General features: G+C 27.2%; 4 protein-coding genes across 12 annotated transcripts in view; 2 read left to right on the plus strand and 2 right to left on the minus strand.

The window, feature by feature from the left end:
• The first annotated feature begins 917 nt into the window (after window positions 1-917).
• Window positions 918-13,531, plus strand: LOC124948067 (anoctamin-4). Of its 6 annotated transcripts, XR_007100588.1 has the most exons (16): window positions 1,466-1,765; window positions 2,068-2,379; window positions 2,969-3,359; window positions 7,158-7,311; window positions 8,042-8,324; window positions 8,412-8,563; window positions 8,630-8,875; window positions 8,957-9,156; window positions 9,332-9,469; window positions 9,540-9,757; window positions 9,864-10,172; window positions 10,294-10,603; window positions 10,696-10,901; window positions 11,133-11,420; window positions 11,498-12,777; window positions 13,410-13,531. XR_007100588.1 is itself a non-coding variant. In XM_047491163.1 (15 exons), exons 2-15 carry the CDS (start codon window positions 2,341-2,343, stop codon window positions 11,810-11,812), a joined length of 3,249 nt encoding a protein of 1,082 aa, XP_047347119.1. In that variant the 5' UTR covers window positions 918-1,394; window positions 2,068-2,340; the 3' UTR covers window positions 11,813-12,944. The 6 variants fall into 6 exon arrangements, 5 of the variants coding, with proteins under 5 accessions (XP_047347119.1, XP_047347121.1, XP_047347122.1 ...); XM_047491163.1 differs by lacking the exons at window positions 1,466-1,765; window positions 13,410-13,531 and adding an exon at window positions 918-1,394 and having other exon boundaries at window positions 11,498-12,944; XM_047491165.1 differs by lacking the exons at window positions 1,466-1,765; window positions 13,410-13,531 and adding an exon at window positions 918-1,323 and having other exon boundaries at window positions 11,498-12,944.
• Window positions 13,532-13,723: 192 nt separating this feature from the next.
• On the plus strand, window positions 13,724-16,021 carry LOC124948074 (ras-related protein Rab-43). Of its 2 annotated transcripts, none has more exons than XM_047491179.1 (5): window positions 13,724-14,492; window positions 14,659-14,743; window positions 14,853-14,951; window positions 15,033-15,202; window positions 15,336-16,021. In XM_047491179.1, the coding sequence occupies exons 1-5, from the start codon at window positions 14,283-14,285 to the stop codon at window positions 15,438-15,440; spliced, it is 669 nt and encodes a 222-aa protein (XP_047347135.1). In that variant the 5' UTR covers window positions 13,724-14,282; the 3' UTR covers window positions 15,441-16,021. The 2 variants fall into 2 exon arrangements, with proteins under 2 accessions (XP_047347135.1, XP_047347136.1); XM_047491180.1 differs by having other exon boundaries at window positions 13,758-14,492; window positions 15,045-15,202.
• Window positions 16,022-17,430: 1,409 nt separating this feature from the next.
• LOC124948071 (hydroxymethylglutaryl-CoA synthase 1) lies at window positions 17,431-20,272 on the minus strand. Of its 2 annotated transcripts, none has more exons than XM_047491176.1 (2): window positions 19,795-20,272; window positions 17,431-19,680 (listed from the first exon to the last, which is right to left on the minus strand). In XM_047491176.1, exon 2 carries the CDS (start codon window positions 19,170-19,172, stop codon window positions 17,796-17,798), a length of 1,377 nt encoding a protein of 458 aa, XP_047347132.1. In that variant the 5' UTR covers window positions 19,173-19,680; window positions 19,795-20,272; the 3' UTR covers window positions 17,431-17,795. The 2 variants fall into 2 exon arrangements, with proteins under 2 accessions (XP_047347132.1, XP_047347133.1); XM_047491177.1 differs by having other exon boundaries at window positions 17,431-19,717.
• A 6,685-nt stretch (window positions 20,273-26,957) lies between these two features.
• The window catches only part of LOC124948077 (septin-7-like), a 57,155-nt gene continuing 56,933 nt past the window's right edge, over window positions 26,958-27,179 (minus strand). For both annotated transcript variants that reach the window (XM_047491192.1, XM_047491190.1), the window contains one exon: window positions 26,958-27,179. This exon is cut by the window's right edge and continues 639 nt beyond it. The gene's annotated coding sequence lies outside the window, so the exon portion shown is untranslated.

Raw genomic sequence — 27,179 nt, forward strand, 5'->3', positions numbered from 1 at the left:
AGTTGAAAATAGAGTGCAAATTATGTGAGCGATGACAGATGGTAAACACATGACATATTACCATATATATGTATGTATTTATATCTTTGTATTATATATATATATATATATATAATACAAAGATATAAACTCTTTTCTAACAATAAATATTTATATAGTTCACGTTTTGGCATTTCAAGTTTGCAACGATTATTCCAGGATTATCCACGTGTAACAAGTGTTGTGTTCATCTTGTAACCATAGAGATTCGAAAAACGATGTTCCTCTATCTATTAATGTAAACGTATATTCATATGTCGACTATGATGTGAGGGGATGAAATCCTAAAGTGATCAAATATATATATATATATATATATATATATATATATATATATATCCTACACGTGTGATATATAGGTATTTAAGAGAATACGTTTAAATGATATATCTACATTCTTCCAACATATAAAAGGACTAACACGTTGATAATGTTGGCAGATATATGAGCGTGACCATGTATGCATAACATATAAGTATTCTTGAGCCACGCGGGGGTTAGTATATGTCACAGTATCGCCGCGGAAACGAGCGACGTGACATTCTAACGTATCCTCTGTCCTGTGTCAGGATAGTAAACGTGAAACAACAGTTTCGTGTTGTTTTGTCGATTGTTAAGAAAACCAATTCTTTTTTCTTTTCTTATTTTTTTTTTTCTTTTTCTTTTTCAAAATAAAAGAACCTCGAAAGAGAATTAGTACAATATAAAACGGATGGATTGATAGATAGATAGATGGATAGATAAATATAAAAAGGCTTGATGAAAGTATCCTTGAACTTGTTACACATATATTTTATTAGACACTGTTCCATTTTTATTTCCTTTCTTTTTTTTTTTTTTTATTTCTATCCGAACAATTTTACTGGACGATTCAATTATTTAATTATATCCTTCTTATGATTAAACAAATAATGATATAATACAATGTTATAGAGAAAGAGAACGAAAGTTTTGTCATTTAGAGAGAGAATAGAAGAATCTTTAAATAAAATGAAAATCGTTGAAACACGTGACATTTTACATAGTCTGCGAAGAAATGACAGTGATTTTTTTTTCTTTTTTTTTTCTTCTTTTAAATAATAAAACAAATCAGTTTATGAAATCATGGAGTATATGAAAAATGGAAAGATCGTAAAGTGGTAATAAATCGTTGGAAGAAGTGACTCTGGTTAAAAAAAAAACTTACTCTCGTAAGGTTTTAATAAAAATCAATTGTTTGCTGTATAGAACATATGCAAACTAAGGATAGGGGTTGTATGTGAGGGTGGGACGTAGTGGTGTAATGTAATAATATAAGTTGCGAATAATAGGATATAGGATAAAAAGTCAAAGTGATAGAAGGAGAAAAGAGAATGGTATGCGATCGTTAATGTTGGACGATCAATGTGTCGTACCGAAAAAAAAAAAAAGAAAAAAAAAGAAAAAAAAAGGAAAAAAAAAGAAAAAGAAAAAGAAGACAAACCAGAAAAGAAAAAGGACGAGAATATAATAAAAGAAATTAAAAAAAAAAAAAAAAAGAGAAAGGTTTCCAAAATCAAATTATATGAATTTCGATGTAACACGTATAAGGATTAAAGTGTTACCAGCGGAATGTTACCAAAGTTCCTTTGCCCTATGCGTTCGGCCAAGGCTAATACGATCATCCTAGTCGAGGCGGGGTCAGCGATAACTATAGACCAGACCGGTCTTTTACCATTCATAATTGAAGAATAGTCCAGGCAACGAGGTTGACCACACACAGTCCTAAGTGATCGGTTCTCTGATCGATTATTCTTCTTTTTTCTTTATTCTTCTTCTTCTTCTTATTCCTTCTAATTCTTATTCGTTTGTTTTTCTTTTTTGTTTTTCCTTTTTTCTCTTTTTCTTCTTCTTCTCTTCCTTCTTTTCTTTTTTTTTTTTTTTTTTTTTTATGAAAATGTCATCAATTCATTATCGAACGATTATCGTGATTTGAAGCTAATGTTGAAAGATTACGAATTAAAATATATAGAAGTACTTATATACCAATACAATTTTATCAATGTTTAGATAAAAATTTGATCGAGCTGTTTTTAAAGGATTTCATTACTTCAACAAATATAAACTGAATCATGGACACCGGCCAAGTTCTTATTCCAATCATCGATCCTATAGAAATACATATGGATATTTTTAGAATGACTAACAATTATCCGAGATCAACAAGAATCTAAATACTTATCCATTGTCATATACACACATACATATATGTATATATATATATGTGTGTTCGTTTATATTGTCGTCGACCGATAAATAGTGTTCCTGACCTTTTCGATTAAAATGGGTGATAGTACACTTACGCTCGAAGATGAGACTCAGGTATATTTTTATTATAATTATAAATTTGTATCGATTTTCTATTTTCTTTTCTCTTATCCCCTATTGATTTGAAAATATACATTGAAATTTGTCGCATCGACAAATCAACCAATTCTCCGTTTATCTGTGTCTACGTGTGTGTATATATGTTTTGAAACATTTACGATTCTATATCTTATTTTTTTTTCTTGCTTTCTTTTTTCTTTTGTTGTTGACGAAAATATAAATGTAGTTAAGTCTAATATTTATTAAGACATGTAATTTTAAACGTTGACAGTATGTACATATATATATACATACATACATACATACATACATCCATCCATACATACAAACATCCATATATACATACATACATACATACATCCATACATACATTCATATATCCATACATACATACATACGAATATACATACATATATACATATATACATATATACATACATATGTCGTTGATACGATAGACGGACCGAATACTTCGTACTTTAGTATTTGCTAGGACAATTGAAAGAACGTGAATGAAATATGTACTGGTTGCGTACCGATTATATATCAACTAGATCGTAAAGCACCTTACCGTGGATTGCAGAACGCTCACAGTAGAAGATCAAGCACCGTAGGTGACGCTCCGCAAAACGGTTCCGAGTCTAGCATTGGTGAATCACATTTGAGTGAGAATACAACATCGATTAAATCGATTGATGCATCGTCGATTACGTCGACGAAATCAACACCAGGTAAAAGTAACAGCAAATCGGGAAGCATTTCTTCGACTGCTTCATTGAGTAATCCAAAATCAACAACTGGACATCATTCGAGTAGAGAAATTCTTTACGAGTCAGATAAGAACTGCATACAGCCATACCTTTCAATCGCAACGGAGAATCCATCGAAACCTGGCACGCCAAAAATTTCTAAAAAAACGTCCAAGACAAGTGTATACCCATCTGGGATCAATTTGACGGCACGTGATGCGTTTGGTAGGTTTTATTATCTTTTTCGTAACTTTTTTCTTTTTTCTTTTTATATTCTTTTTTTATTTCTATTTTTTTACATTCTTGTTCTCTCTCTCTTTTTTTTTTCTTTTTTTTTTTTTTTTTTTTTTTTTTTTTTTTTACATACATGGATAATACTCAGAGAAAATGAATTATGCATTTGTTATTCGATCGCGCGCAGAGTATTTATTGTCGAAATTCTTTTTGAATATAAATATTAATATTAGTTTCGTTTATTTATTGACATTAAATATTAAAAAGAGTATTGCCATAAATGGAATATATACACTATAACGTTTCATTATTTATTTATAAAAAAAAAAATAATAAATAATATCTGTTTGTAGTAAAACAATAATATTTCTGTTTGAATATATTTTCATATTTTTATTTTATTTTTATATTATATTTTTTCACGTTATATATATATGTATATTTTATATTTTGATAGAAGATATCAAATATTTTTTTCAATATGAAATAGAACATAGCTCGTCATTTATTCATCGATATGGAATAGTAAACATTTTTAATAAGAAATGCTAATGATATTTATTCAAATATAAGTTATTAAATATTTCGACATTAATTATTGGCCAATTTGATAATTTATTAAAACTAGAGATCGTAATGATAAATCATTTATTAAGATTTTAAATATTTCAAAAATGTGATTCATCGTGCATTTAATATATCTTCCTAACGTTTTCGTTTTTCCTTTTTTTTTTCATTTTCTTTTTTATGTATATGATATTACAAATTAATTCATTACTGACAATTAATTTCTTAAAATTTTTAATGTTTCCAAGATATGATCCAGACGCAATCAAGGCAATTTATTAAAATGATCATCTTAAATTATTATAAATTAAAATCTTAATTGTTATTTAATTCATTGAGATTATAAATATTAAAAAAAGAAAAAAAAATGACTACATTGTTTTAATGGTAAGCTAAATATTCATGGATAATTGGCATTAATTTATGCAAATTTTATTGAATAAAGTTTCCCAAATATTTTTTTTCTCTTCTTTCTTTTATGACACTTCAAAGAATTAAGATTATATGCTTCAATAATAAAAATGAAGTCCAATATCAAAAATAAGCAAATAAATTTATTTGTATCCTTTAAATATATATCAATATGAAAAGTATATCAAAAAGATAGATGAATATATTTATTTTTCTAAAAGATTGTTTCGACAGTCAACCTGTCTGCAATATCTAATTAATCTCAAAATTATGCTAATTATGTTACATATCAAAGGACATAAAAAATATCAATTGAAAATTGATGACAATTATTAAATCATCAAATATATATATATATATATAAATTCATTTAAATTCATCTAATCGAATTGATTGATAAACAATCGATAAAAATTGATGATCAATACTTTCTTAAAATGCTAAGCACGAGAAAGTGACATGAACAATTTCAAACAAAGTAGATACGTACCTACGCGCGTGATTAGTATGAATATCGCGTATCAATTGTCGTTTACTTGTACTACTAGAGATTTTAATCGCGTCATAAATATGTAAGTAACGTGTCATCTTGTCATATCCTTTGTCCTTTTGCGAAACAAATTATATTTTTTCTTAAGGAGATACAACATAAAAAAAATTATTCTACCGTCTACTTATGTATGTGTGTGGGCGTACGTACACACATACAAATTCTATAATCACAGCAACATATTTCCGTTTTACTACAAATGAAATCGATCGATTGCGTCAACATATGATTATATTTAATCCGTCGAACTAAAATAGTCGATCTTCAATATTCTACGCTATTAAAAAAATATTTTTCTTTAAAAGTCAAATTAATGATGGTTACTTATGTAACGATAAATGTTCACGGACATATCTCAAAGTATATATATAGACATTATATAAAGATTATGAGTTACATAAAATAAAAACAAAAAAAAAAAGAAAAAGATAAAAAAAGAAACAATATATTGATCAAAAGATTAGCATGAGATTTTTATCAAACAATGAATACGGATTTACTTTAGTTAGAAAGAAAGAAATATATCGGAAATGAGAAAAAAAGAGAGAAAGAAAAACAAGAAGTCTATTTCTTTTTATTCTTTCATCATTAAGTTCGATGTCCACGTATGTGTATATATATATATATATATATATATATCCAGTTTACGTACACGAACGTGTAAAGAAATAATCTAATTATGTACATATGTCGTCGGATATACATTCGATTCGGGAAGACACCTGTCTTCGGTTAAAATAAAGCTATATACGTTGGTTATATGCCGATCAATATACATGTGAATGTCAGTATGTCACGAATCATTGCATTGTTAATAATGCAATGTTAGACCTCGACACATAGTCATAAAATGAGGAAGACCGAACGACAATTGTAAATGTCTTGTCCTTTCTCTATCCTTATTATTTTTATTGATAAATTCTAATCCAATATTGGCACCTTTCGAATGATACATTGTGAATAATACATTGTGAAAGAATTTTTTTTCCGAAGAGATTGAATACCTTGCAAAAAAGAAAGAAGAAAGAAATAGGGGGGTGGGGGGGAAAGAAAAAAGAAAATGAAAAGAAAAAGAGAAAAATGTACAAACGTTCTCACGTTCGTAACATTTCTCTTTTTTCCTTTCTTTCTTTTTCAATTTTTTCTTTTTTAAATAACCATTGGCATAGGCATTGCTAAATCATAGTTACTCTATTTACATTCAACAGGTTGTGCAAATGTGTATATCGTTGGTAGTTCCAGTGATTGCACGAAACTGCATTGAATGATTTTATCGTATTGATCTCGTCTGATAGTTGTTAGTGTAATTACACGTTTATGACTTCTCATTATATGGACAAAGCATTGAAAGATTTCTATAATATTTTTTTTTTCACTTTTGTTTTTTGGCTTCTACAATTAATTCTCTCTCTCTCTCTCTCTCTCTCTCTCTCTCTCTCTCTCTCTCTCTCTTTCTTTCTTTTTTTTTTTCTTTTTTTTCCATATAAGATCGCAAACTTTCCCCAATCTATTTGTAGTTGTTTATATGAAATAGGATTGCGCTCTAGGTGTGACCCGTACAAACATTGGGAATAAATTTTAGTAAAGCTTGTACAAGCAAAAAAATGTCGTATAATAAACGTAAGGATCAGAAACATTTGATGTTGAAGTTTTGACTTGAAGTTATTTGTATTATGCCTGGTGAAATTAACGCGTCAAATCGCCTAGCCTATTTCCTTTCATTTCCTTTTTTTCTTCTTTTTGCTTTTTTTAATTCTTTTCTTTCAATATCCCTCGTGATTCCTTTAATCTTCCTTCAATCTACATTCTTTCCGCACTTTCTTCAACCTTGAAATGACATTTGTGAAAATGTATAGATCACTGGATTATCCAATAATTGCATGAAACTACATTAAAGTATTATTTTATCACAGATATCTCGACCGATAATTGTTATTGTAATTCCTTTTATAAATAATTACAAGGAATTGAATTTTTATTTTTCTGTCTTTTGATTGTTATGATGAAATTTTTTATAAAATTAAAAATTTCCTCTAATCTGTTTATAATTGGTATAAAAAACAATTTTGCTTCTGAATGATCTAAACAAACTTTGAGAATAAGTTTTATATATATATATATATATATATATATATATATATATCATTATCATTATCAACTGTTATCAACCATTATCAATTATTTATTATTATTATATCGTTTTTCATTATTATAGTTTATAAATTTTATATATATATATATATCGTTTTATTTGGTTAAAGGTCCTAAACTTACGGCCCCAGGATCACCGGAAAGTAGTCCATCGTTACCGAATACGCCATTGCCTACAGATTTCGATGAAATCGCAAAGGAATGTTTATCTCGTAAAGGATCATCGGTCGAAAATGAAATTACTTCGGACACATTATATTTTCGGTAAGTTCGACAATTGTTTAAATTTAAAAAAATTATTTCTATACGTATGCGTTTCTCTGTGAAATCAAAATAAAAAATGTATATATATATATACATTTTTTATTATTATATATGTATACATTTTATTATTATTATTATTGTTATATATATATATATATTTAATAATGTTTACCAGAGAAAAGAGAGCTTTCTCTTACGCACGATTTAAAAAAGAAAAAAAGAAGAAATAAAAAAGAAGAAAAAGAAAGAATTAAAATTAAAAAAGGATCGTCGATTGTTATCTCAGAATTATCGTTCTCGTATCAGCACGCGAGTTTTAATAAGCGTAAAAAAAATAGAAAGGTCTTTTTTATTCATTTCATTTATATTTTGTGCCAAGAATTATTAAATAATTACTGAGATACATGCTTCTTTGTAAAATAGAGTGTGTCAAAGGTTGAACTAATTTACTGATTACGTCTACGAAGTCATGAAGAACTATCTCTCTATCTATATAATGTGTGATGATAGAATATACTGGTGATAACAATATATCGTAAAAGAAGAGAAAGAGAGAGACAAAGAAAGAAAGAGATTCAACAACAATCTGAAAATGAAACTCTCTCTCTTTCTCTCCCTCTCTTTCTCTTTATGAAATTAATTTTCATCTTAATTAATAATCATTAAATGGCTCAAGAATAATTTCTTAAGGAAGTAAATTAACATCGTAAGATTTTTATCGTCTTTTCAGTGATGGCCGAAGGCGAATCGATATGGTGCTCGTTTATCAGGAAGAAAACGAGGGTGTCATGACGGAATTGGAAACAAGACGAAGAGAACAGAGACGTATATTTCAACAAAATCTTTTAACGGAAGGCTTGCAACTCGAATTAGAACCAAAAGAAAATTCATTCGATGGTAAAACATTTTTCCTCAAACTTCATATACCCTGGAAAATAAAAGTACAATATGCTGAAGTTATGAATTTGAAATTGCCAACAAAAAGATTTATCACTATATCGGTTAAAGCATGGGTGAGTAAAGAATATGAATTTATTATTATTTATTATTTATTTTCATCGAAATATTTCTTTTTCTATATCGTTATTGAACATTAATAGGGTACGGATGGTACAAAAGGTAGGCCGAAAATTTGGGAAAAATGGTTAAAGTGGACCAACTGGATACAAAAACTTCATCACTGGGATACCAATCGATATCCCGAAGAACCTAGTTTCTATGATAGTATTGATTCTGGTGATCGAGAGGAAAGGTAATTGATAATATCAACGGTTTAAAAAATATTTGATCGATTTCTACTAATCAATAAAATTATAAGATTTGTCGTAAAGGATCGAGATACCGCATATACGCCAGCACAGAGATCGTTAATAGTGATGCAAATATTGTTACGTACAAGGTACGAAGAAATGCATGATAAAGTTGGGATTCGTAGACTTGTTGCAGACGGTACTTATCTCGATTGTTATCATTTGCACGAAGGACCATACAACAAGCCAGAAGATAACGGTGAAATTTTAGATAGACATTTGCTTTATTTGATATGGGCTAATCCAAAACAATGGTAAGAAATCTCAAAGTAATAAGACAAATATATAGATATTGATTTGTTGAGAATAATTAATCTATGACTCTTTATATTTAGGTTTAAGAAACAACCATTGTGGTTGATAAGACGATACTTCGGTGAGAAAGTAGCATTATATTACGCTTGGCTTGGTTTCTATACGGAATGTTTGGTTGCACCAGCTGTGGTTGGTCTTCTATGTTTTATATATGGCCTAGGAAGTATGGAAGGCGCGGATAACGTGCCTAGCAAAGAAATATGTGATAATAAGATTGCCGGTAAATTTGTAATTATAAATAACGCAAATACTTAAATCTTTCTCTCTCTCTCTCTCTGTCTCTCTCTCTCTCTCTTTCTCTCTCTCTCTTCTATCTCTGTCTCTCTCACACGCATACACAGATATAGACATGTATAATATTCTTTAATATCACATATATTTTCTTAATCCTTTAGGAAATATTACATTATGTCCGCTCTGTGACAAAGCTTGTGGTTATCAAAAACTCGGCGATTCTTGTATATTTTCTAAGCTAACATATCTTTTTGATAATCCTGCGACCGTTTTCTTCGCCATTTTTATGTCATTTTGGGGTAAAACTTTATATTAATTCATGATCATATTTATATATCAATTATATTTATTGTAATATTGTTCTGGCAGCAACGACGTTCTTAGAATTATGGAAACGACGACAAGCTGTTATCGTTTGGGAATGGGATCTTCAAAGTGCAGAGGATGACGAGGAACCTAGGCCAGAATTTGAAACGTCAGTGAAAACATTTCGCATAAATCCAGTTACCAGAGAACGTGAGCCATATTTACCAGCATGGTCGAAAGCTATGCGATTTTTTGCTACCGGTTCCTTTGTATTTTTTATGGTAAAACCAATGAGCAATAATATTCTTTTTTTCTTTTTTTTTTTTTTTAAATGACAAATATTTATATTTATTCAAATTTTTTTTTCTTTTTTTTTATTTTTTTTAGATATGCGTTGTCCTTGGTGCAGTACTAGGTACAATAATATATCGTATATCTCTCGTTTCTGTATTTTACGGTGGCGGTGGTTCTTTCTTACAAAAACACGCGAAGATATTCACTTCGATGACAGCAGCCTTGATCAATTTAGTGATAATTATGATACTTACACGTATATATCATCGATTGGCCAGATGGATGGTAAACATGGAAAATCCAAGAACTCAAACAGAATACGAATCTAGTTATACGTTCAAAATATTTCTTTTTGAATTCGTTAATTTTTATTCTTCGCTAATTTACATCGCATTCTTCAAGGTACATCTAAAAATAAGATCATCATAAAACATTGTATATCTATACCTAATCAAATTCATTTTCTACTTCTTTGATATTCTTTTTTTCTTTTTTTTTTTTTTTTTTTTTTAATGTTGATCAGGGAAGATTTTTTGTACATCCTGGCGATCAAGACGCTAGATCGTCCGAATTCTTTCGTATAAAGACAGACGTCTGTGATCCAGCTGGTTGTCTCTCTGAAGTATGCATTCAGTTAGCTATTATAATGATTGGAAAACAGTGTTTCAATAATTTCGTTGAGATTTTATCCCCAAAATTTTTGAATTGGTGGCGCAAAAGAACTCAAGTTGCTGCTACGAAGGATCATGACAGACAATATACATCTTGGGAAAGAGATTATCAATTACAGGATCCTGGAAGACTCGCACTTTTTGATGAGTATTTAGAAATGAGTATGTATTTTTTTTTCTTTACATTATCTTTATGTAATATATATAAATAATTTATTGATAATATTATATATATATATATACATAATTTTTAGTTCTTCAGTATGGTTTCGTAACTCTCTTCGTAGCAGCATTTCCATTAGCGCCATTATTCGCATTATTAAATAATATCGCAGAAATAAGATTGGATGCTTATAAAATGGTGAAAGAATCACGAAGACCTTTAGCAGAAAGAGTGGCAGATATTGGTGCTTGGTATGGTATTCTCCGTGGTGTCACATACGTTGCTGTTGTATCAAACGTACGTTATTTTATATAATTAATTTAATAAAAAAAAAAAATAATTGTATTTTTATATAAGTCCGATAATTTAGAAATAAAATTATATAATGGCATAATGTTATTATAATGATATATTATCTTATAGTAGTACACTGTCATATAATGTTATACTTTATTATGTAATGATATGATGTGATATACTAGCATACTAACAATTTTATTATTTTAATATTATAAAACGTTTTAACAGGCATTCGTCATAGCTTATACCTCAGACTTCATTCCACGAAGTGTCTATGCATTTGTTTATTCTCCAACGGAAGATTTGGTCGGTTACATTGACAGCTCTCTGTCAGAATTTAATACTTCTGATTATCGTGACGACATGAAGAGTGATGCCAAGGAACATCCAGAAACATGCCAATACAGGGGATACAGAAATGGACCCGATCACAAATTAGATCCTTACGGATTAAGCCCACAATATTGGCATGTATTTGCAGCACGATTAGCATTCGTAGTTGTTTTCGAACATGTTGTAAGTCTTAATGAAAATTGATTTATTAAAATTTTTAATTGTTTAAAAAAATTATTATCATCATTATTATACAATAGGTTTTTGCATTGACTGGGATAATGAGTTATGTTATACCAGCTGTACCGCGTGCCTTAGCGACACAACTTCAACGAGAACGTTTGCTAGCACAAGAGGCTAAATATGAAAAGGGATTAAAGGGTAGAGAGGACGAGGAGGATATACTTTCTGTATTAAGAGAAGCTGGAAGTATAGGTAGACCTACTGTTGCTCCTGGTAGAACCAATTGGGCAAGACGTTTCAGTAAAATAAGCGATGGTTTGGATGCCCACGTTGAAGTTGGTTCGAGGGTACACAGATACAGTGACAGTTCCACTATGTGGGATGTCACTTAAATTATTCAACACATTTCTTTTCTTTCTTAAAATATCATCGATCTCGTTCAATTGAAAATCTTATTTCAAGATGATTTATTGTAATGTATATTATTATGTTAACACTTGTATATACTATGTATAGTACCGCACATTTAAGATCAAAAAAGAGAACACCATCTTTCTTATCAGTATTTCTTTCTTTTTTTCTTTTTTTTTTTTATCCACATCAACGCTTTTGTTAAGCTATTATTGCATTTTTATTTTTGAATATAGCATCTATAAATTATAAATGCTTCCATCATATTTTATGATATTTTCTTGCACTTATATAATATTGAGGAAATGAACATTCGTAACTTTAAACATATATATATATATATATATATATATATATATATATATATACAGTATGTGTATGTGTGTGTGTGTATGTATGTATATAAACAATCAATTTGTCGATCGATATAACTTCTGAATGAATTCGTGTTTTCTGAAAATTAATGTTTTCATGATATCAGATAACGTGTCGATATATAAAGTAATATATTATTACACTTTTAGTATAAAATGAATGTATGTGTGTAAAATACTAGGGACCAAATATCAATCGACCGATGTTTAATATAATTAGATATTTGTGATCGAATCATCATCTATCCTCGAATTGTTAAAATTTTACGTAATTATTAGTAGATAAAATGAAAAAAAAAAATATATATATATATATATTTTAATTTCAACTTAATTATACATGATAATTATACGAGGCTATCTAAATCCTAATAATTACGAAACAAAATTAGTGAAGTATAAAGAATTTTTCAAGAAAATATTTTTAATAAAAAATAAAGAAGATATTTTTAAGGAATCGATTGATATAGTGATAAAGGAAGTACGTTAGAAAAAAATATGCTTATTACTTATTAAAATGCCGTGTCATATTGACACCTACCGAACAAATATGGCGTCGTATTTACAGCCAAGTAAGTTGAACAATTCCTTTCGCGCATGGACAGAACAAACTTTGATATAGTTAAAAAATATATTTATTTATCTATTTACATATTATCAAAAAATAGCATGTAATATAAAATTTAAGAATATTAAAGTCATCATAAAATTTTATCAATTGTAATTATATAGTTCCAGTAAAAATATATTGTTTCGTAGATAATATATTGTTCTTTTTTTCCGAAAAAGATATAAATACACAAAATATGGATAATATTTTTCCCATTGACTCGTCTGATATCTTTATAATGAATTATTATTAACATTTCTAACGTAACTTTAAATAATACAATAACAATAAAAAAGAACAATTAAACAATGATAGCTATATAATTTTGAAACAAATGCAGTATTGTTTAAATAAATATAAAATAATCGAAATAATAAATGATTTTATAGCTTACGTGCTGAAAAGGCACGCTTACTTTTTTTAAATAGGAAAAAGAACTGACGTTCTATTGATAAACATGTATGTAGATAATTATTTATCTATATATATATATATACAAAAAAATGTGTATATATTTATAATATATATCTAATCATTATAGAGTCGATTCAACCAAAAGGACATTTTTACGTATTTAATACTTTTATTAACCAGTAGATGGCTGTGTTGTAACGAAGATATGGCGACCTCGTAGCGACTGTTACGCCTCTTCCGGCAAGACACATAACTAATACGTCTCGACGCCACTAAACGCATACACGGGAAACCAAACAAAGTAAATGACAACAAAAGATCCCAAAAATAAAGGAGACGAAAAAGACGCCGGGAATACAAAGAAAATCATTTACTCTTTCTTCGAATCTTTTACTGACCATAGGCATGCTTGAAATCATAATCTGATTGTACTTACTGTATATGATAAAGATGTGACAACCTTGTCACGATTGTAACGCCTCCTCCGGCAAGACACATAACTAATACGCCTCGACGCCACCAAACGCACACGTGAGAAACCAATCAAGCAAAATAAAAAACAACAAAGATTCCAAAAAAACAAAAGAAACGACAAAGACCCCGGGAATACAAGAGAAATTATTCATTCTTTTTTCGACTTTTCTACAGACCACAGTATCTACCTGCTGGAAATCATAGACTGATTATACCTACTATATACCGAACAAAGCTACATAAACATATTACAATTATTACTTGATGTGCAAAGTTTCTTTCTACGTAGTGGATTGTCCACGATAAACTTACAAAGATAAATACAGTTGCACAAAGTGATCAGTGCTTCGCTCTATATTAAATGTCTTTTAAGTAAAAATCATGATGAACACGTTTAAAGTGACGATAATTCGGACTTGTTACAATTTTGTTGCATAGTTATACATCTTTCAAAATTATTATTCGCAACGTTCATCATTGATTTGATTATTAGAAAGAATAATATTAATAATATTAAAAAAAAAAAAAAAAAGAAAAAAATAAGAAGAAGAAAATAAATAACAACAAAAGGAAGAAACAATGTCAACTCGTGATCCTGATAATCTAATGACCATGAACGATGAAAATTTCGATTATTTGTTCAAAATCGTTTTAATCGGTGATTGTGAAACAGGAAAAACATCCGTCGTTCAAAGGTTTAGATCTGGTATTTTCATTGAGAGACAAGGCACCACTATTGGCGTTGACTTTACAATAAAAACTGTCTTGATAGATGGTAAAAAAGTCAAGGTATTATAAATTAATTTATTCTTAAATTAATATTCTATTGAGTTCTAAATAAAAATATTGTTTACTTTCAAACAAGATATATATGTTCTTAATATATTATAATATTCTACAATAAATATATTTTAAAGTGAATAGTGATGAATAAAGATCTACTTTTTTTTTATAGTTACAAATATGGGATACAGCAGGACATGAGAGATTCCGTACAATTACTCAAAGTTATTATAGATCTGCAGATGGTGTAATTATAGGTTTGTATTATATATTGTTATAATATATATTTAGTGTATATGTGTGTGTGTGTGTGTGTGTGTGTGTGTGTACTATTATTAGATATTTTTAGAAAAATATCTTTTTTAGTCTATGATATCACCAATCGATCTACAATTTTAAGTATACAACGTTGGGTGGAAGAAGTAAGAAGGTACACATCTTCTCATGTGTTACTCCTTTTAATTGGTAATATTCGAATAATTTCTATTAATATATATATATATATATATATGCATTAGATAATGATTGATAGTTTTTAATAGAAAGTTTGGACTACAGGTAATAAATGTGATTTAGAAGATTTGCGTCAAGTTAAAAAAAGTGAAGCAGAAGCATTATGTAAATATCTTCCAGAAGTTTTACAAGTAATAGAAACGTCAGCCAAAGAAAATACTAATATAGACGCTATTTTTTTTTGTTTGGCATCTGAACTCAAGGTAATTAAAAATTTTGATATCGATTGAAATAATAATGACGTTATAACTATGATATAAATCCAACGTTATATGTAATAGTTTATCTTCTCGATTATTATTTATGGTCTTTTATTTATTTATTTTTTTTTTCCAGAGGCGACATGATAATCGCCAAATAAGTGATAATGAGGATGTTATAAAACTTGGAGTAGGAAAAGAATTATCTTCTTGCACAGGTTGTTCATATAAAATATTTTAAAATGATCATTCTAATAATGAGATCATTCTAATTTAACGAGAATAAATATAAGATAATTACACAACATAATAACGTTCGATTATAGAAAACAAAATTCTGAGAAGCAAATGCTTAAGCGGATTTTATATTTATTACTTATCTTAAAATATAGAGAGATCATGAAATTTCAAATTTTAATAATACCTTGATAAAGTAATAATATGTAAATATAATTCTTTTTTATATCTATAGTTATTGAACATTCAACGAATGTTATACTTAATACTGTAGTGACCTGAACAAGTTTTGTATATTATTCAGTGCCTTATCAATATTGTATATATACACACAAAGTATTTATATAATATACATAAAAACTTGTGTTCAATATGAGAATAATTTTGAATGAAGAAATAAGAAAAATGAGAAAGTATTAAGTATCTTGCACAATATAGAATTCCTTAAAAAGTAATAGTAGAATAATTAATTAAAACCAAATTATTTATACAAGATCATAAATATTTTTGATAGTCTTTTACCTCAGGTTTTAAAAATGAATCGACCAAAATTTACATATTTATTCATTATTATGCTAGTTCAAAGAGTGCTCGTGTATATAAATATATAAACGTAAACAGTTACATTAGTTTAAATTTGATTTGATTTGATTTGATTTTATTAGATTTGAATTGAATCTGAATCTCAGAAAAAAAAAAGAGTGAATCATATATAAATATATATAAAACTTTTTATATCTATAGGCATTTCTTTTTGAAACTTATAAAATTTAGTAATGCCTTTTTTGGCTACAGATCTGTTCATATAGAAAATAAGAATCTTTATTGATTATGAAGTAGCGCACAATAATATATACTATTTTATTATACTTATTTTATTATATTGTGTTGATATATATTTTATTGTTTTTTTTTTTGTGTATTTTAAAGTAAAAGTGAAATTGTTGTTACATAAAGCATAAAACTTATAATATAATAATGATATAATTTTGACTCTTATACCTATTACAATAATTACAAACGTATAATTATATGCTCTCTAATCTTTTATTTAGTTTTTATTTTGAAGTATTCAATTCAACAGTTTAATTGTTTATATTTAATTATTCGATGTTATAAAGAAGATTAAAATAAAATAAAATGTACAAAAGTATGAAATATACAATATCTTTATAAAATAAGATTTTAAATATCAAATCATCTATGCATGAGATTCTATAGTACAAAAGATAGTTTCTCTGTATAATATTTATCGTTTAATGATACATGATTTTCTTTCATAGGTACAGTCATTTTTTATAAATTAAATGTTCTTTATTTATAAATAATAATAATAATTATTATATATATAACGTTTTTTATTTCATTTTTAATACTTGTTCATAAAATTTTATTGTAATTTGTTAACTACAGATTAAAGAAGAGGTAGAAGAGCATAGTCGATGAATTTATATAAAAACTCAATGATATTTTATCACTTAAAAAGTATTCAAACAAAATTCATGTTTATAACCACTTCTTTACATATTATTATAATAACAAATATATATTAAATATTTTGGTATAATGTACTTATAAAGTATAGGAAGTTGTGATTCAAGTCTATTAGCTTTTTATAAGGCACTTTTATAAAAAATATGTATTACATATGACATGCGCAATTGATAAACAAAACATTCAATTTATTTCAGCATGATCAATAGTTGCAATAGAAATTATAGTTAGTTGAAATTAATAATGCTATTATTGTAGTTTTTAAGTAATGAATAGTTAACAAAGTTTCTAATATGTATGATACTTAAGTATTATTACCTAAAGGTGACTTAAAATCAAATCGTTTTTTTTTTCTTTTTTTTTCTTTTATTTTTTTTTCTTTTCTTTTATTTTCTTTTCTTTTTTTTTTTATGAAAATTTTCTTTTAATTTTTTCTTTCCACGTTAAGAAATTAAATATTTACAATATATAATTTTATTTTAAATTATTTCAAAATGTGTATTATAATTTATATTAATATTAAATATGTGGTGTGTGTTTCCAAAATATTTTTTTCGGTGAATTAAAATCTTTGCCTTCTTTAAAAAGAAATAAATTGACAATCTGAAGTAATACTTCATAACATTTGAAGCAATTACAAGTAATTACATTTTTTATATTTACATTATACATATTTATAAAATGTTTTCTCTAAAGAATTATCTATAATATTTATTTGTTATATATTAAAAATGATTGGTATAAATCCTTGATACAAAATACTTGAATATATATATACATTGCTACAATATATCCCATTGGATAAGCTTCAAGTATTTTATTTTATTAAATGAAATTAACTACAATAGATTATGTGTATAGAAAACTATTGGCTATTTTGTATTTTTTCATAAGTTCTTCGATATTTATCATCTACCTGTACAAGATAATAAGTTCCAGGAAACATATTGCTGATACTAGTTTTCGGTTCATAGGGCGCACTGTGATAATTTTTTTCTCTTGATTCTAATATACTAGTAAAATCTGCTGGAGTTACCTTTTGCCGTGCTTCTAATTGAGATTTAACATAAACTAAAGACGAAATAATTTTCATTAAGCTAGATTCATTTTTCACATCCTTTGTTATTGTTAACGAATACATACTCGAGCATAAACCTGAACCATATGAAAATACAGCTACTTTATTGCCTGCTAGTTCATTTATTGGTTTAGATATAAGTAAAGACACTAATCCAGAATAAACGGATGCTGTATACATATTTCCAACTTGATTTGCTAAAAATAAACTAGGTTCTGTTTTTTGCATAAAATCTGCTTTGCTCAATGTTACAAATGCCTTTTCAATGTCTTTATCAAAATAAGTATTCTCTAGCTTAACATCATGAAATTTTTCTAACTCTTTGTACTTTTCAGAAAATTCTGTTTTGGATGTATTTAAAAAATCAACAAAAGCTAGCCTGGCAAATGATTTTTGTACAAGTTTACAATATGGAGAATGAAATAAGATTGCATCAAAGCTACTTAGGGTAACAATTTCATCAGATCTTTTTCCTTTAACCTTTTGACTATACAATTGATAACAACTATCTAAAGCATTGAGATAGCATTTAATAGATAATTTTCCATCTACATATGGATATTCGGAACGTAAATCAGGTTTATAAAAATCATAAGCATGTTGCATATATGATGCACGAAGTCCACGATCCAATACAATAGGAGCCTCCGGACCTATTATCATAGCTATTGCCCCTGCTCCACCGGTAGGTCTTGCACTACCAGGAGAATAAACAGCACTATCAGCTGCAACAACTAATGCTAATCTTCCATCCCAGGCACTGCTTTCTACCCAAGAGATAGCATTGAATAAAGCCGCTGTACCACCATAACAAGCGTTAGTACAATCCACACCTTCGATATCAGTATAGCCAAATGGTTCAAATAATTGCATAAGAACAGACTTTACCGATTTGCTCTTATCTATAATTGTTTCTGTTCCCACTTCCAATCTACCGATTTCTTTAGGTTCAATGTTGTACCTATCCAATAATCTATGGACGACTGTTAAACATAAAGAATTTATATCTTCTCTGTCATTACAAAATCCCATTTTGGATTGTCCCAATCCTATAGTATATTTCCCTGCCGATACACCATCGTAAATCTCCAAATCGGTTTGATCCACATATTGAGCTGGGAAATAAACTTCAATGGCTCTGATACCGACGTCATTTGGCCACATTTTGAATTATTTCAAGAATAATATCTCCAAAGTTTAAAACCTTTCTCTCTCTCTCTCTCTCTCTCTCTCTTTCTCTCTCTCTCTCTCTCTCCCTCTCTCTTTCTCTTTCTCTCTTATATTAAATCTCAAATCTAATAAAATATTTAATATTCTTTGATGATATTGCACATATACAAGAAGTCTTGGAAACAACTTATCACGGTTTTAGTAATATTAGATCGAAAAAAGAAAAGTAGATTTTATTAATTTATTCCTTAGACTTTTTATATAACACTTGCCAAATGGGACACTTTCTTCTTCAAATCAATCGGGCGGCTTTCGAATGGTATCCTTTTCTTGAAAATGATATTACGATTATGGTCTCTCAATATATTCGATGATTCCTCGATGAAGATTATGATAAAACTCAATGTTTAATAAAACTTGTTAAAAAGAACTATCGTTGATTTTACTAAACGAAAGTTGACTGACTGACTGACAGGCTGGTTGGTTGCTTGGCTGCGCTTGGCTGAGACGAAGAATTTAGGTTAGAAGTGAAACTTTGACTATAAATGAAAATGTACAATAGTTCGTTGGCAGGAATTTTTAACCGTGCCGTTATGAAGAATGATACGATGCTCACCGATTGAAATAGTCGAACATATACGGACAATATTATTCACCGTTCAAAGAGCTCGTACCTCTACGAAATTTCACGAGGGAATAAGCTCCTCAATAACGAATTGACGATTATGTTCTTTCACGAAGACTACGTGGCTCTAATCAACCATTCCAAAGTGGGGAGAAAACTTTAACCATGTCATTTTGTTCTTTTTTTTTTTTCCTTTCTTCCTTTTTCCTTGTTTCTTTTATTCCTTCCTTTTGTTAATCCTTTTCTTTGTATTTTTATCTTTTAAATTATATTTTCCAATAGAAACATTTTTCGCGCGTTTCAACCACGTGACCTCCATCTATATATATATATGTATATATTATATAAACATACACACATATACATAGATACATATATACATATATCTATATTGCGCACTTTCTTCTTCTCTAACTTTCTTGTGCAATTGTCAATTTATATTGGCTTATGACTTTTAATCATTTATGCAATAAACATGACGATTAGAAATCTTTCGTCTTCGACTAATTTTCTTTCATATTTGTTCTTTATTCGATGAATTATTATTAAAAAAAAAAAAAAAAAAACAAAAAAAAATAAAAAAAAAATTCAACGGAAAATACGATTGTAATAATAAACTTCTACGATCGTTTAAAATCACTATTATACCATGTTTATCACTATCATATTATATATTTAAAATATTAAGAAAATATTTTTCATAAAATATATTACAAAAATTCTTTCAAAAACACGTTCTTATCTGATAGAATTAAATTAGTCTTTTCTTTTTATTTGTCAATATTTGATGACTCCTAGGCTTATATTAAAATTCAATAGTTCTTCTTTTTTTTTCCTTGTTAATAAATTAAGATAATTACATGTTAAATAAATATGAGAACAGATAAAAAGATATATATATATATATTTTGTATTTCTTTTAAGATTAATTTTGATAATTATTATTTATTAGTTCGCGTACACGCGCACGTATGCACGTGTATATGTATATATATATATATATATATATATATATAGTAAATAAATACATGAACTTTGGAAAGTAACATAAAATATTTAGAATTTCTAAGGTCATATATGTACGTCTACAAATAGACTTATTTACATGCACTTTTCATATTTATGAGAAATGTATAAATTATTTATTATATGGAATTATGTAAATATATACAGGCTATTCAATACGGCAGAAACTTTTGTCATGAAGGATTTGATCCTTTTTTTAAATTGATATTATGAGTTATATATATATATATATATATTATAAGTTATAATATATATATTATATATTATAAGTTATATATATATATATATATATAACTTATAATTAAATATTATTTATATATATATTTCATCCTAAATATATTTCTAAAATGAAAATAAAAAAGAAATAGCCAAATAGATCAGGCCTAACCAATTATGTCGTTTTATTCTCTTTCTCGTGAGCTTATCATTTTTTAACATTTATTAGCAATTTTATTTAAAGATAATTATCGATCGATCAATGAAAAATATCGTACGAATCGTAAGTTAAGAATAATTATATAGGAAATATTAAGAAAACATTTCTAAATATTTCAAAAATTTTTCATAAATATTAATAAATATTAATAAACGGAATTATTGACTGGATATGTATATGTATGTATATATAATAGAAATATTAGAAAACCGCAGTATTAAAGATGTCATTTCGTATTTTGATCGATAAATTACACTTAAAATAAAGTCGATTAAAAATATCGTTAGGAAAAATTGTAAAGAAAAAACGAATATAAAAAAATTATTGATACCAGTGATAAGCCCAACTACTTTATAATTACAATGGAAGTTTAAGTGAACCATAAATTTTCAATAAATTTTAAATATTTTGTATGTGTAAATGTGTATGTGTGTGTGTGTGTGTACGAGTATTTAATTATTTGCTTGTGTAACATTGTTTAAACAATTCTGATAATACAGAAAAGTTATTATTTAAAAAGCAATAGAAAATTTCGCTCTAGTTTTTAAATAAAATTAATTCAATTTTGATTTTGTTTCTTTTCTTTTCTTTTTTTTTTTTCTTTTTTTGTTATTATAGATCGATCAAAGAAGTAAAAATAAAATTTGCTTTCATGCTTTCTTTCTTTCCTTTTTAAATCACTCGCAGTGCAAATATTTTATCCTGTGATTGTTAAATATAGAAAAAACTTTTTATTTAATTCCGATCCATCGAAAGGTCAAAAAAGGTTAACGATAATATATACAAAACATATTGAAAGACTCTGTTAGATACACAATGCAATGCGTTCTTGAGTTAAAACGTAGCTATTCGAAATATTTCTATTTTTTAGCATTTCATCCTTTTTAAAATATTGAAAATACGAGTAACGTGAAACTATATTATTTATTTTTTTAAATGTTTTAAACAAACTAACACCATCGTCATTAAATGTATATTCATACATCCGTATTTCTCATATGTATATATTGTGATACATTTATCAAAATATATCGTTAACAATGCGTTAATGATATGTAATTATATATTAATAGCTGTATGTACGTGTATGCGTGTGTGTAAACGTATACATACGTATATACGATTATATACTATATCAAACGAAGAAAAAAAAAAATTAGAAAAAGTAAAAGAAACGTGATAAACATAACAAGGGTATTATTATAAGACATACGAGAATGCGCGTTATAATTTTATATATAATTTACTATGGATATACACATAATCGTGAAGTATTATAATGATATAATAATCATGGTTTAATTCTTATTATTATTATTATTACTATTATTATTATTATTATTATTATTATTATTATTATTATTATTATTATTATTATTATTATTATTATTATTATTATTATTACAACATGTCTACAAGTAGCGGCGGCAGCTTTGTTTTCGTCTGGCACGGCAAAATATAATTTGTTTTCTTCTACCTATTCTTTTCTTTTTTATTAATCTTTTTATTAATTAATTAATTTATTATTATTATTATTATTATTATTATTATTATTATTATTATTATTATTATTCATCCCTCTCGCTTTCACGCACATGTTCATACATATACATGCATTCATGGACTCTCATACCACATACATAAAACACTTATCCACATTTATTCTCTTCTTCAAACCTCAAATAAACCTCAAATAAACCTAAGCGATCATTTCGTTCGAAAACCACATCGATCACCATAAAGTGATTCATTTGCTTCACCACAAAATTCTATGAATAATCGATTAACATTACAAGCATATTCGCAATAAAGATGCACACAGTAATCGATATACATACTTCTTCTTATTATTATTATTCCATTTATCCGCTTTCAATGATCTAATAAATCATTACGAGATTTATAACATCGAATTTTATCAAAATCATTAATCTCGTCTATTTATTTAAAACGTCATAGATCCTTCATTACTTCTTTTATTTATTTATTTACTTATTTATTTATTTATTTATTTATTTACTCGCACATAGACATTGAATACTCGTTTAAGTACGATTTATCATAAATGAAATATAAATAAAATTTTATTACACAATCGTTATCATCATCATCATCATTATTATCATTATCATAATTGAAACTTTTATTGGCAATATATGTTTCCAATAAAAAAGATTGGAAAAGAAGAAAAAAATAATCGATAGATAGAAGACACATTTCGAAGTTGATAACATTTAGAATCAAAAAATCGAGGAAAATAGAAACAAGAAATTAATTCTAAAAAAAAAAAATTTATATATATATAAGAGAGAAAAAACTGGTTTCAAATTGCAACATCCACAATGATCAAAGGTGCTCTACGCACATTTATACGGCATATTAATATATTCTCAAATCTGTTTATAATATCACGATTCCAATAACACATACATACCTACATACAACATACATACATACATACATACATATACATTATACATACTTAATTACTATATAATATTCTGTCTAATACTTTTGAAATTTTATAAATAAAGAATTAAAAAAAAAAAAAAAAAAAAAAAAAAAAAAAAAAAAAAAAAAAAAAATAATAATAATAATAATAATAATAATAATAATAATAATAATACTCATCATCATTATCATCGTCATTATCATCGTCGCATTATAATTAATAGGTAAACCTATTATGTGATAGTAATTATACATATTTATATATATAAAAAGAGAAAAGAAGAAAAAAGAAAAAAAAAATTGTTGACTAACATTGAAGTGACCTAATCGTGATCTTAATAAATATTCGTATTTCAGCGCTCGCTCTGTTTAGTATGTGTATAATACTTATAAATTATTAAACTGTAACAAGACTTTACCTTCAGACATTTTTTTAACCGTTTTTCCTTTGATCTCTCTCTCTCTCTCTCTCTCTCTCTCTCTATTTCTTATATATTTATTTTATTTTTTTCCCTACAATTACTGCCATGATACGGCACACGCTTCGAGCCGATTAGTTAGCTAGAAAAACGCGTACAAAATAGGAATGTAACACGTGGTTCGCTCGAGGTGAAAAAAATTCAGATTTATGTTTTTCTTTTTTTTTTTTTTTCGGCATTTCAAATCGTGACCTTATTTATTATATTATTCTATTACTATTATTACTATTTTTATTATTACTATTATTATTATTATATTATTATTATTATTACGACGAATCGGGAAACCACTTTGCCGGCGTTATTATTTTTATAAAATGTTTAGTCATCTTCGTCTTGGCACAGAAATTCAACTTAATCAACTTTATCTTTTTGCTCTCTCTCTCTCTCTCTCTCTCTCTCTCTCTCTCTCTCTCATTTGCGCTCGCGCGCGCGCGCTCTCTTCACCTTTCTTTTACTTTTTTTTTTTTTTCTAAGCGTTAAATTTTAAAAGATTTGGACAGGTTCTAAACAGTAATACTATCGACTTATATAATAATCATTTAAAATTATGGCGATAATTATTACAAGTCATCGACATGTGGTGTCCTTCCTCCTTACCCCCCTCCCCTCCGCTCCCCACACGTCCATCCCCGCCTGCTCTATTCTGCACAAATAATACCCGCGAAATTTCCAACTAGATTAGAAGCTTACGACTTCTACTGAGGATATTGTTTTCAGACATATGTGATGTAAATTGCATATAAATCATGGAACAAATGGAAGGAAAAAGTTTTGATAAAAAGGGTGGAAAAAGAGAGAAAAAAATGTAAGATAAAAAAGGAAACAACACGAAAAAAAGCATACGCGTTATTCCGTAAATGATTTTTTTTTTCTTCTTTTTTCTTTCCTTACTTTTCTTTTTCTTCTTTTTTTCCTTTTTTGTTTTTTGCTTTTTCATTTTCTTTGTTTCTTTAAATACAATCGACGATCGATTAACGATGATATTAATAAACGATATATAATAATACTCGAAGAAACTTATTCGACACAAACGAACTCGAGTACTATGAAAAGGACCTAAACTAACGATGCTATTGCTGTTGCTGTTGTGGTTGCTGTTGCTGCTGCTGTTGCTGCTGCTCACGTAAAAAGCGCGATTCTTTTTTTTTTGTTGATACGTATGTAAGTAAATACATACGTACGTAAATACATACAAACATACATCTATTTAAAGAACGTATTCCTTTTGAAATCTTCTTTCATTCATTCTTTTTTTCTTCTTCCTTTTTTTTTTTGTACAAGAGTAAACGCGCTTACTCGTAAAAGAGTTGAACGTAGAAGAGTTGACGTAATCGTAATCCCGTGCTCTCGAAATATTCATTAGATTCGACAAACAAAATTCTATTCAACTTTTGATAGCCTCCTTCGTGACATAGGAAAAAAATATATGGAAAATACCATGATAAATTTATGACGATAAACTCTTATCTTTTCTTTAAGACAGTTAGTTCATTGATCTTTTTTTACTATGATGTCAATGCTCAGGCATTGAACTTCTCTTTGCATTATTTATACATACATACATACATACATACATACATACATACATACATACATACATATATATATATATATATTGTTCGCACGCGTATGTATATATGTGTGGATATAAATATATATATATATAAATATATATATATATAGCGTTGCTTTTTTCCAAAATCAACTTTCTTGTAAATTCACGCCTGATCACCTACTTTCGAAGTGCAAACAATTTTTTTTTATTTGATTATCGAGCATATATAATACGCTCTCTCTTTCTCTCTTTATCTATAATGGCCATCATTTACGAAAGAAATGCTAATTGGAGTTTGGCTGTTACAAAAACGCGCGTGATAGATTACGATTACATCATGAATATATATATATATATATAATAATAATATATAATAAAAATTTTTTTTATCGAATATCATTTTTTTTGTTTTGTTTTATTTGTCCTCTAATTATGCTGCTCCCTTTTTTTTTTTTAATTTTAACTTTCATTTATCGGACATTATGCGATATCGGACATTATGAATACGTTATTAATTTGATAGTTACGTGGTTTTGTATTCTCATTCAAGCTTCATTACCATTATTATTATTATTATTATTTATTATTATTACTTTGCTTTATCTATTTCAAAGCACAAAAAACACGCCGAAGTGATTCTTTTCGTATAGACAGATATTTCTCGCGTTTGAAGTCAAATAAAATTTTGTTTTCTTTTCTTTTTTCTTCTTACATTTCTTTCAAAATACCGATTTTCATTTGCATCCTTATTTAATATCTGCCAAAAATAATAAATATTTACGAACAAAATATTAAAAAAAAAAAAAAAAAAAAAAAAAAAAAAAAAAAAAAAAAAAAAAAAAAAAAAAAAAAAAAAAAAAAAAAAAAAAAGAATGATCGTCGTTACTCAGAAACTGAATATGTGAGCAGATACAAAGCGGCAAGAAAAAAATAAAATAAAAATAGAAATAAAAAAAAAAAAAAAAAAAAAAAAAAAGAAAAAAGAAAATCGTTTTACTTAACCTCAAAACGCATATACGCATATCCAGTCTAATTTGACATTATCTAATTTGCACGATACAATTGAGGCTCGATTTGAGATTAAGCACCATGCACGGTACGATTAATTTTACGAGATTAAGCATTTATATTATTTTGTCGTTGATTTTTCTTTTCTTTTTTTTTTTCTTCTTCTTTTTGATATCGTAAATTATTCCATATCCTATATTTAATATGGGTATGATTATTATAATATATGTATACATTTTTATACAATTTCATTTTCATTCTTGTGAAAAATCTTTGTGATCGAAGAGAAAAGAATCTTTCATAAAATCACTCTGCACCAGTATTGAACGCTTTTCTAATTCTTTCTAAACACGTCAGTCTGTGAAATAAAAACATTATATTTAATATTCAAAATGTACTTTCTTCAAATTTTCATTAT

This window comes from Vespa velutina, chromosome 3, assembly GCF_912470025.1.
Source record: "Vespa velutina chromosome 3, iVesVel2.1, whole genome shotgun sequence".
Lineage (NCBI taxonomy): Eukaryota > Metazoa > Arthropoda > Insecta > Hymenoptera > Vespidae > Vespa > Vespa velutina.

Bases quoted from the DNA above. Each gene is read 5' to 3' on its own strand.
- LOC124948067 (XM_047491163.1), top strand. From the start codon at position 2,341: ATGGGTGATAGTACACTTACGCTCGAAGATGAGACTCAG. The intron at 10,173-10,293 runs GTACATCTAAAA...AATGTTGATCAG, and splicing joins TTTACATCGCATTCTTCAAG to GGAAGATTTTTTGTACATCC. The intron at 11,421-11,497 runs GTAAGTCTTAAT...ATTATACAATAG, and splicing joins TAGTTGTTTTCGAACATGTT to GTTTTTGCATTGACTGGGAT.
- LOC124948074 (XM_047491179.1), top strand. From the start codon at position 14,283: ATGTCAACTCGTGATCCTGATAATCTAATGACCATGAACGATGAAAAT. The intron at 14,744-14,852 runs GTTTGTATTATA...TATCTTTTTTAG, and splicing joins TGCAGATGGTGTAATTATAG to TCTATGATATCACCAATCGA. The intron at 15,203-15,335 runs GTAATTAAAAAT...TTTTTTTTCCAG, and splicing joins GTTTGGCATCTGAACTCAAG to AGGCGACATGATAATCGCCA.
- LOC124948071 (XM_047491176.1), bottom strand. From the start codon at position 19,172: ATGTGGCCAAATGACGTCGGTATCAGAGCCATTGAAGTTTATTTCCCA.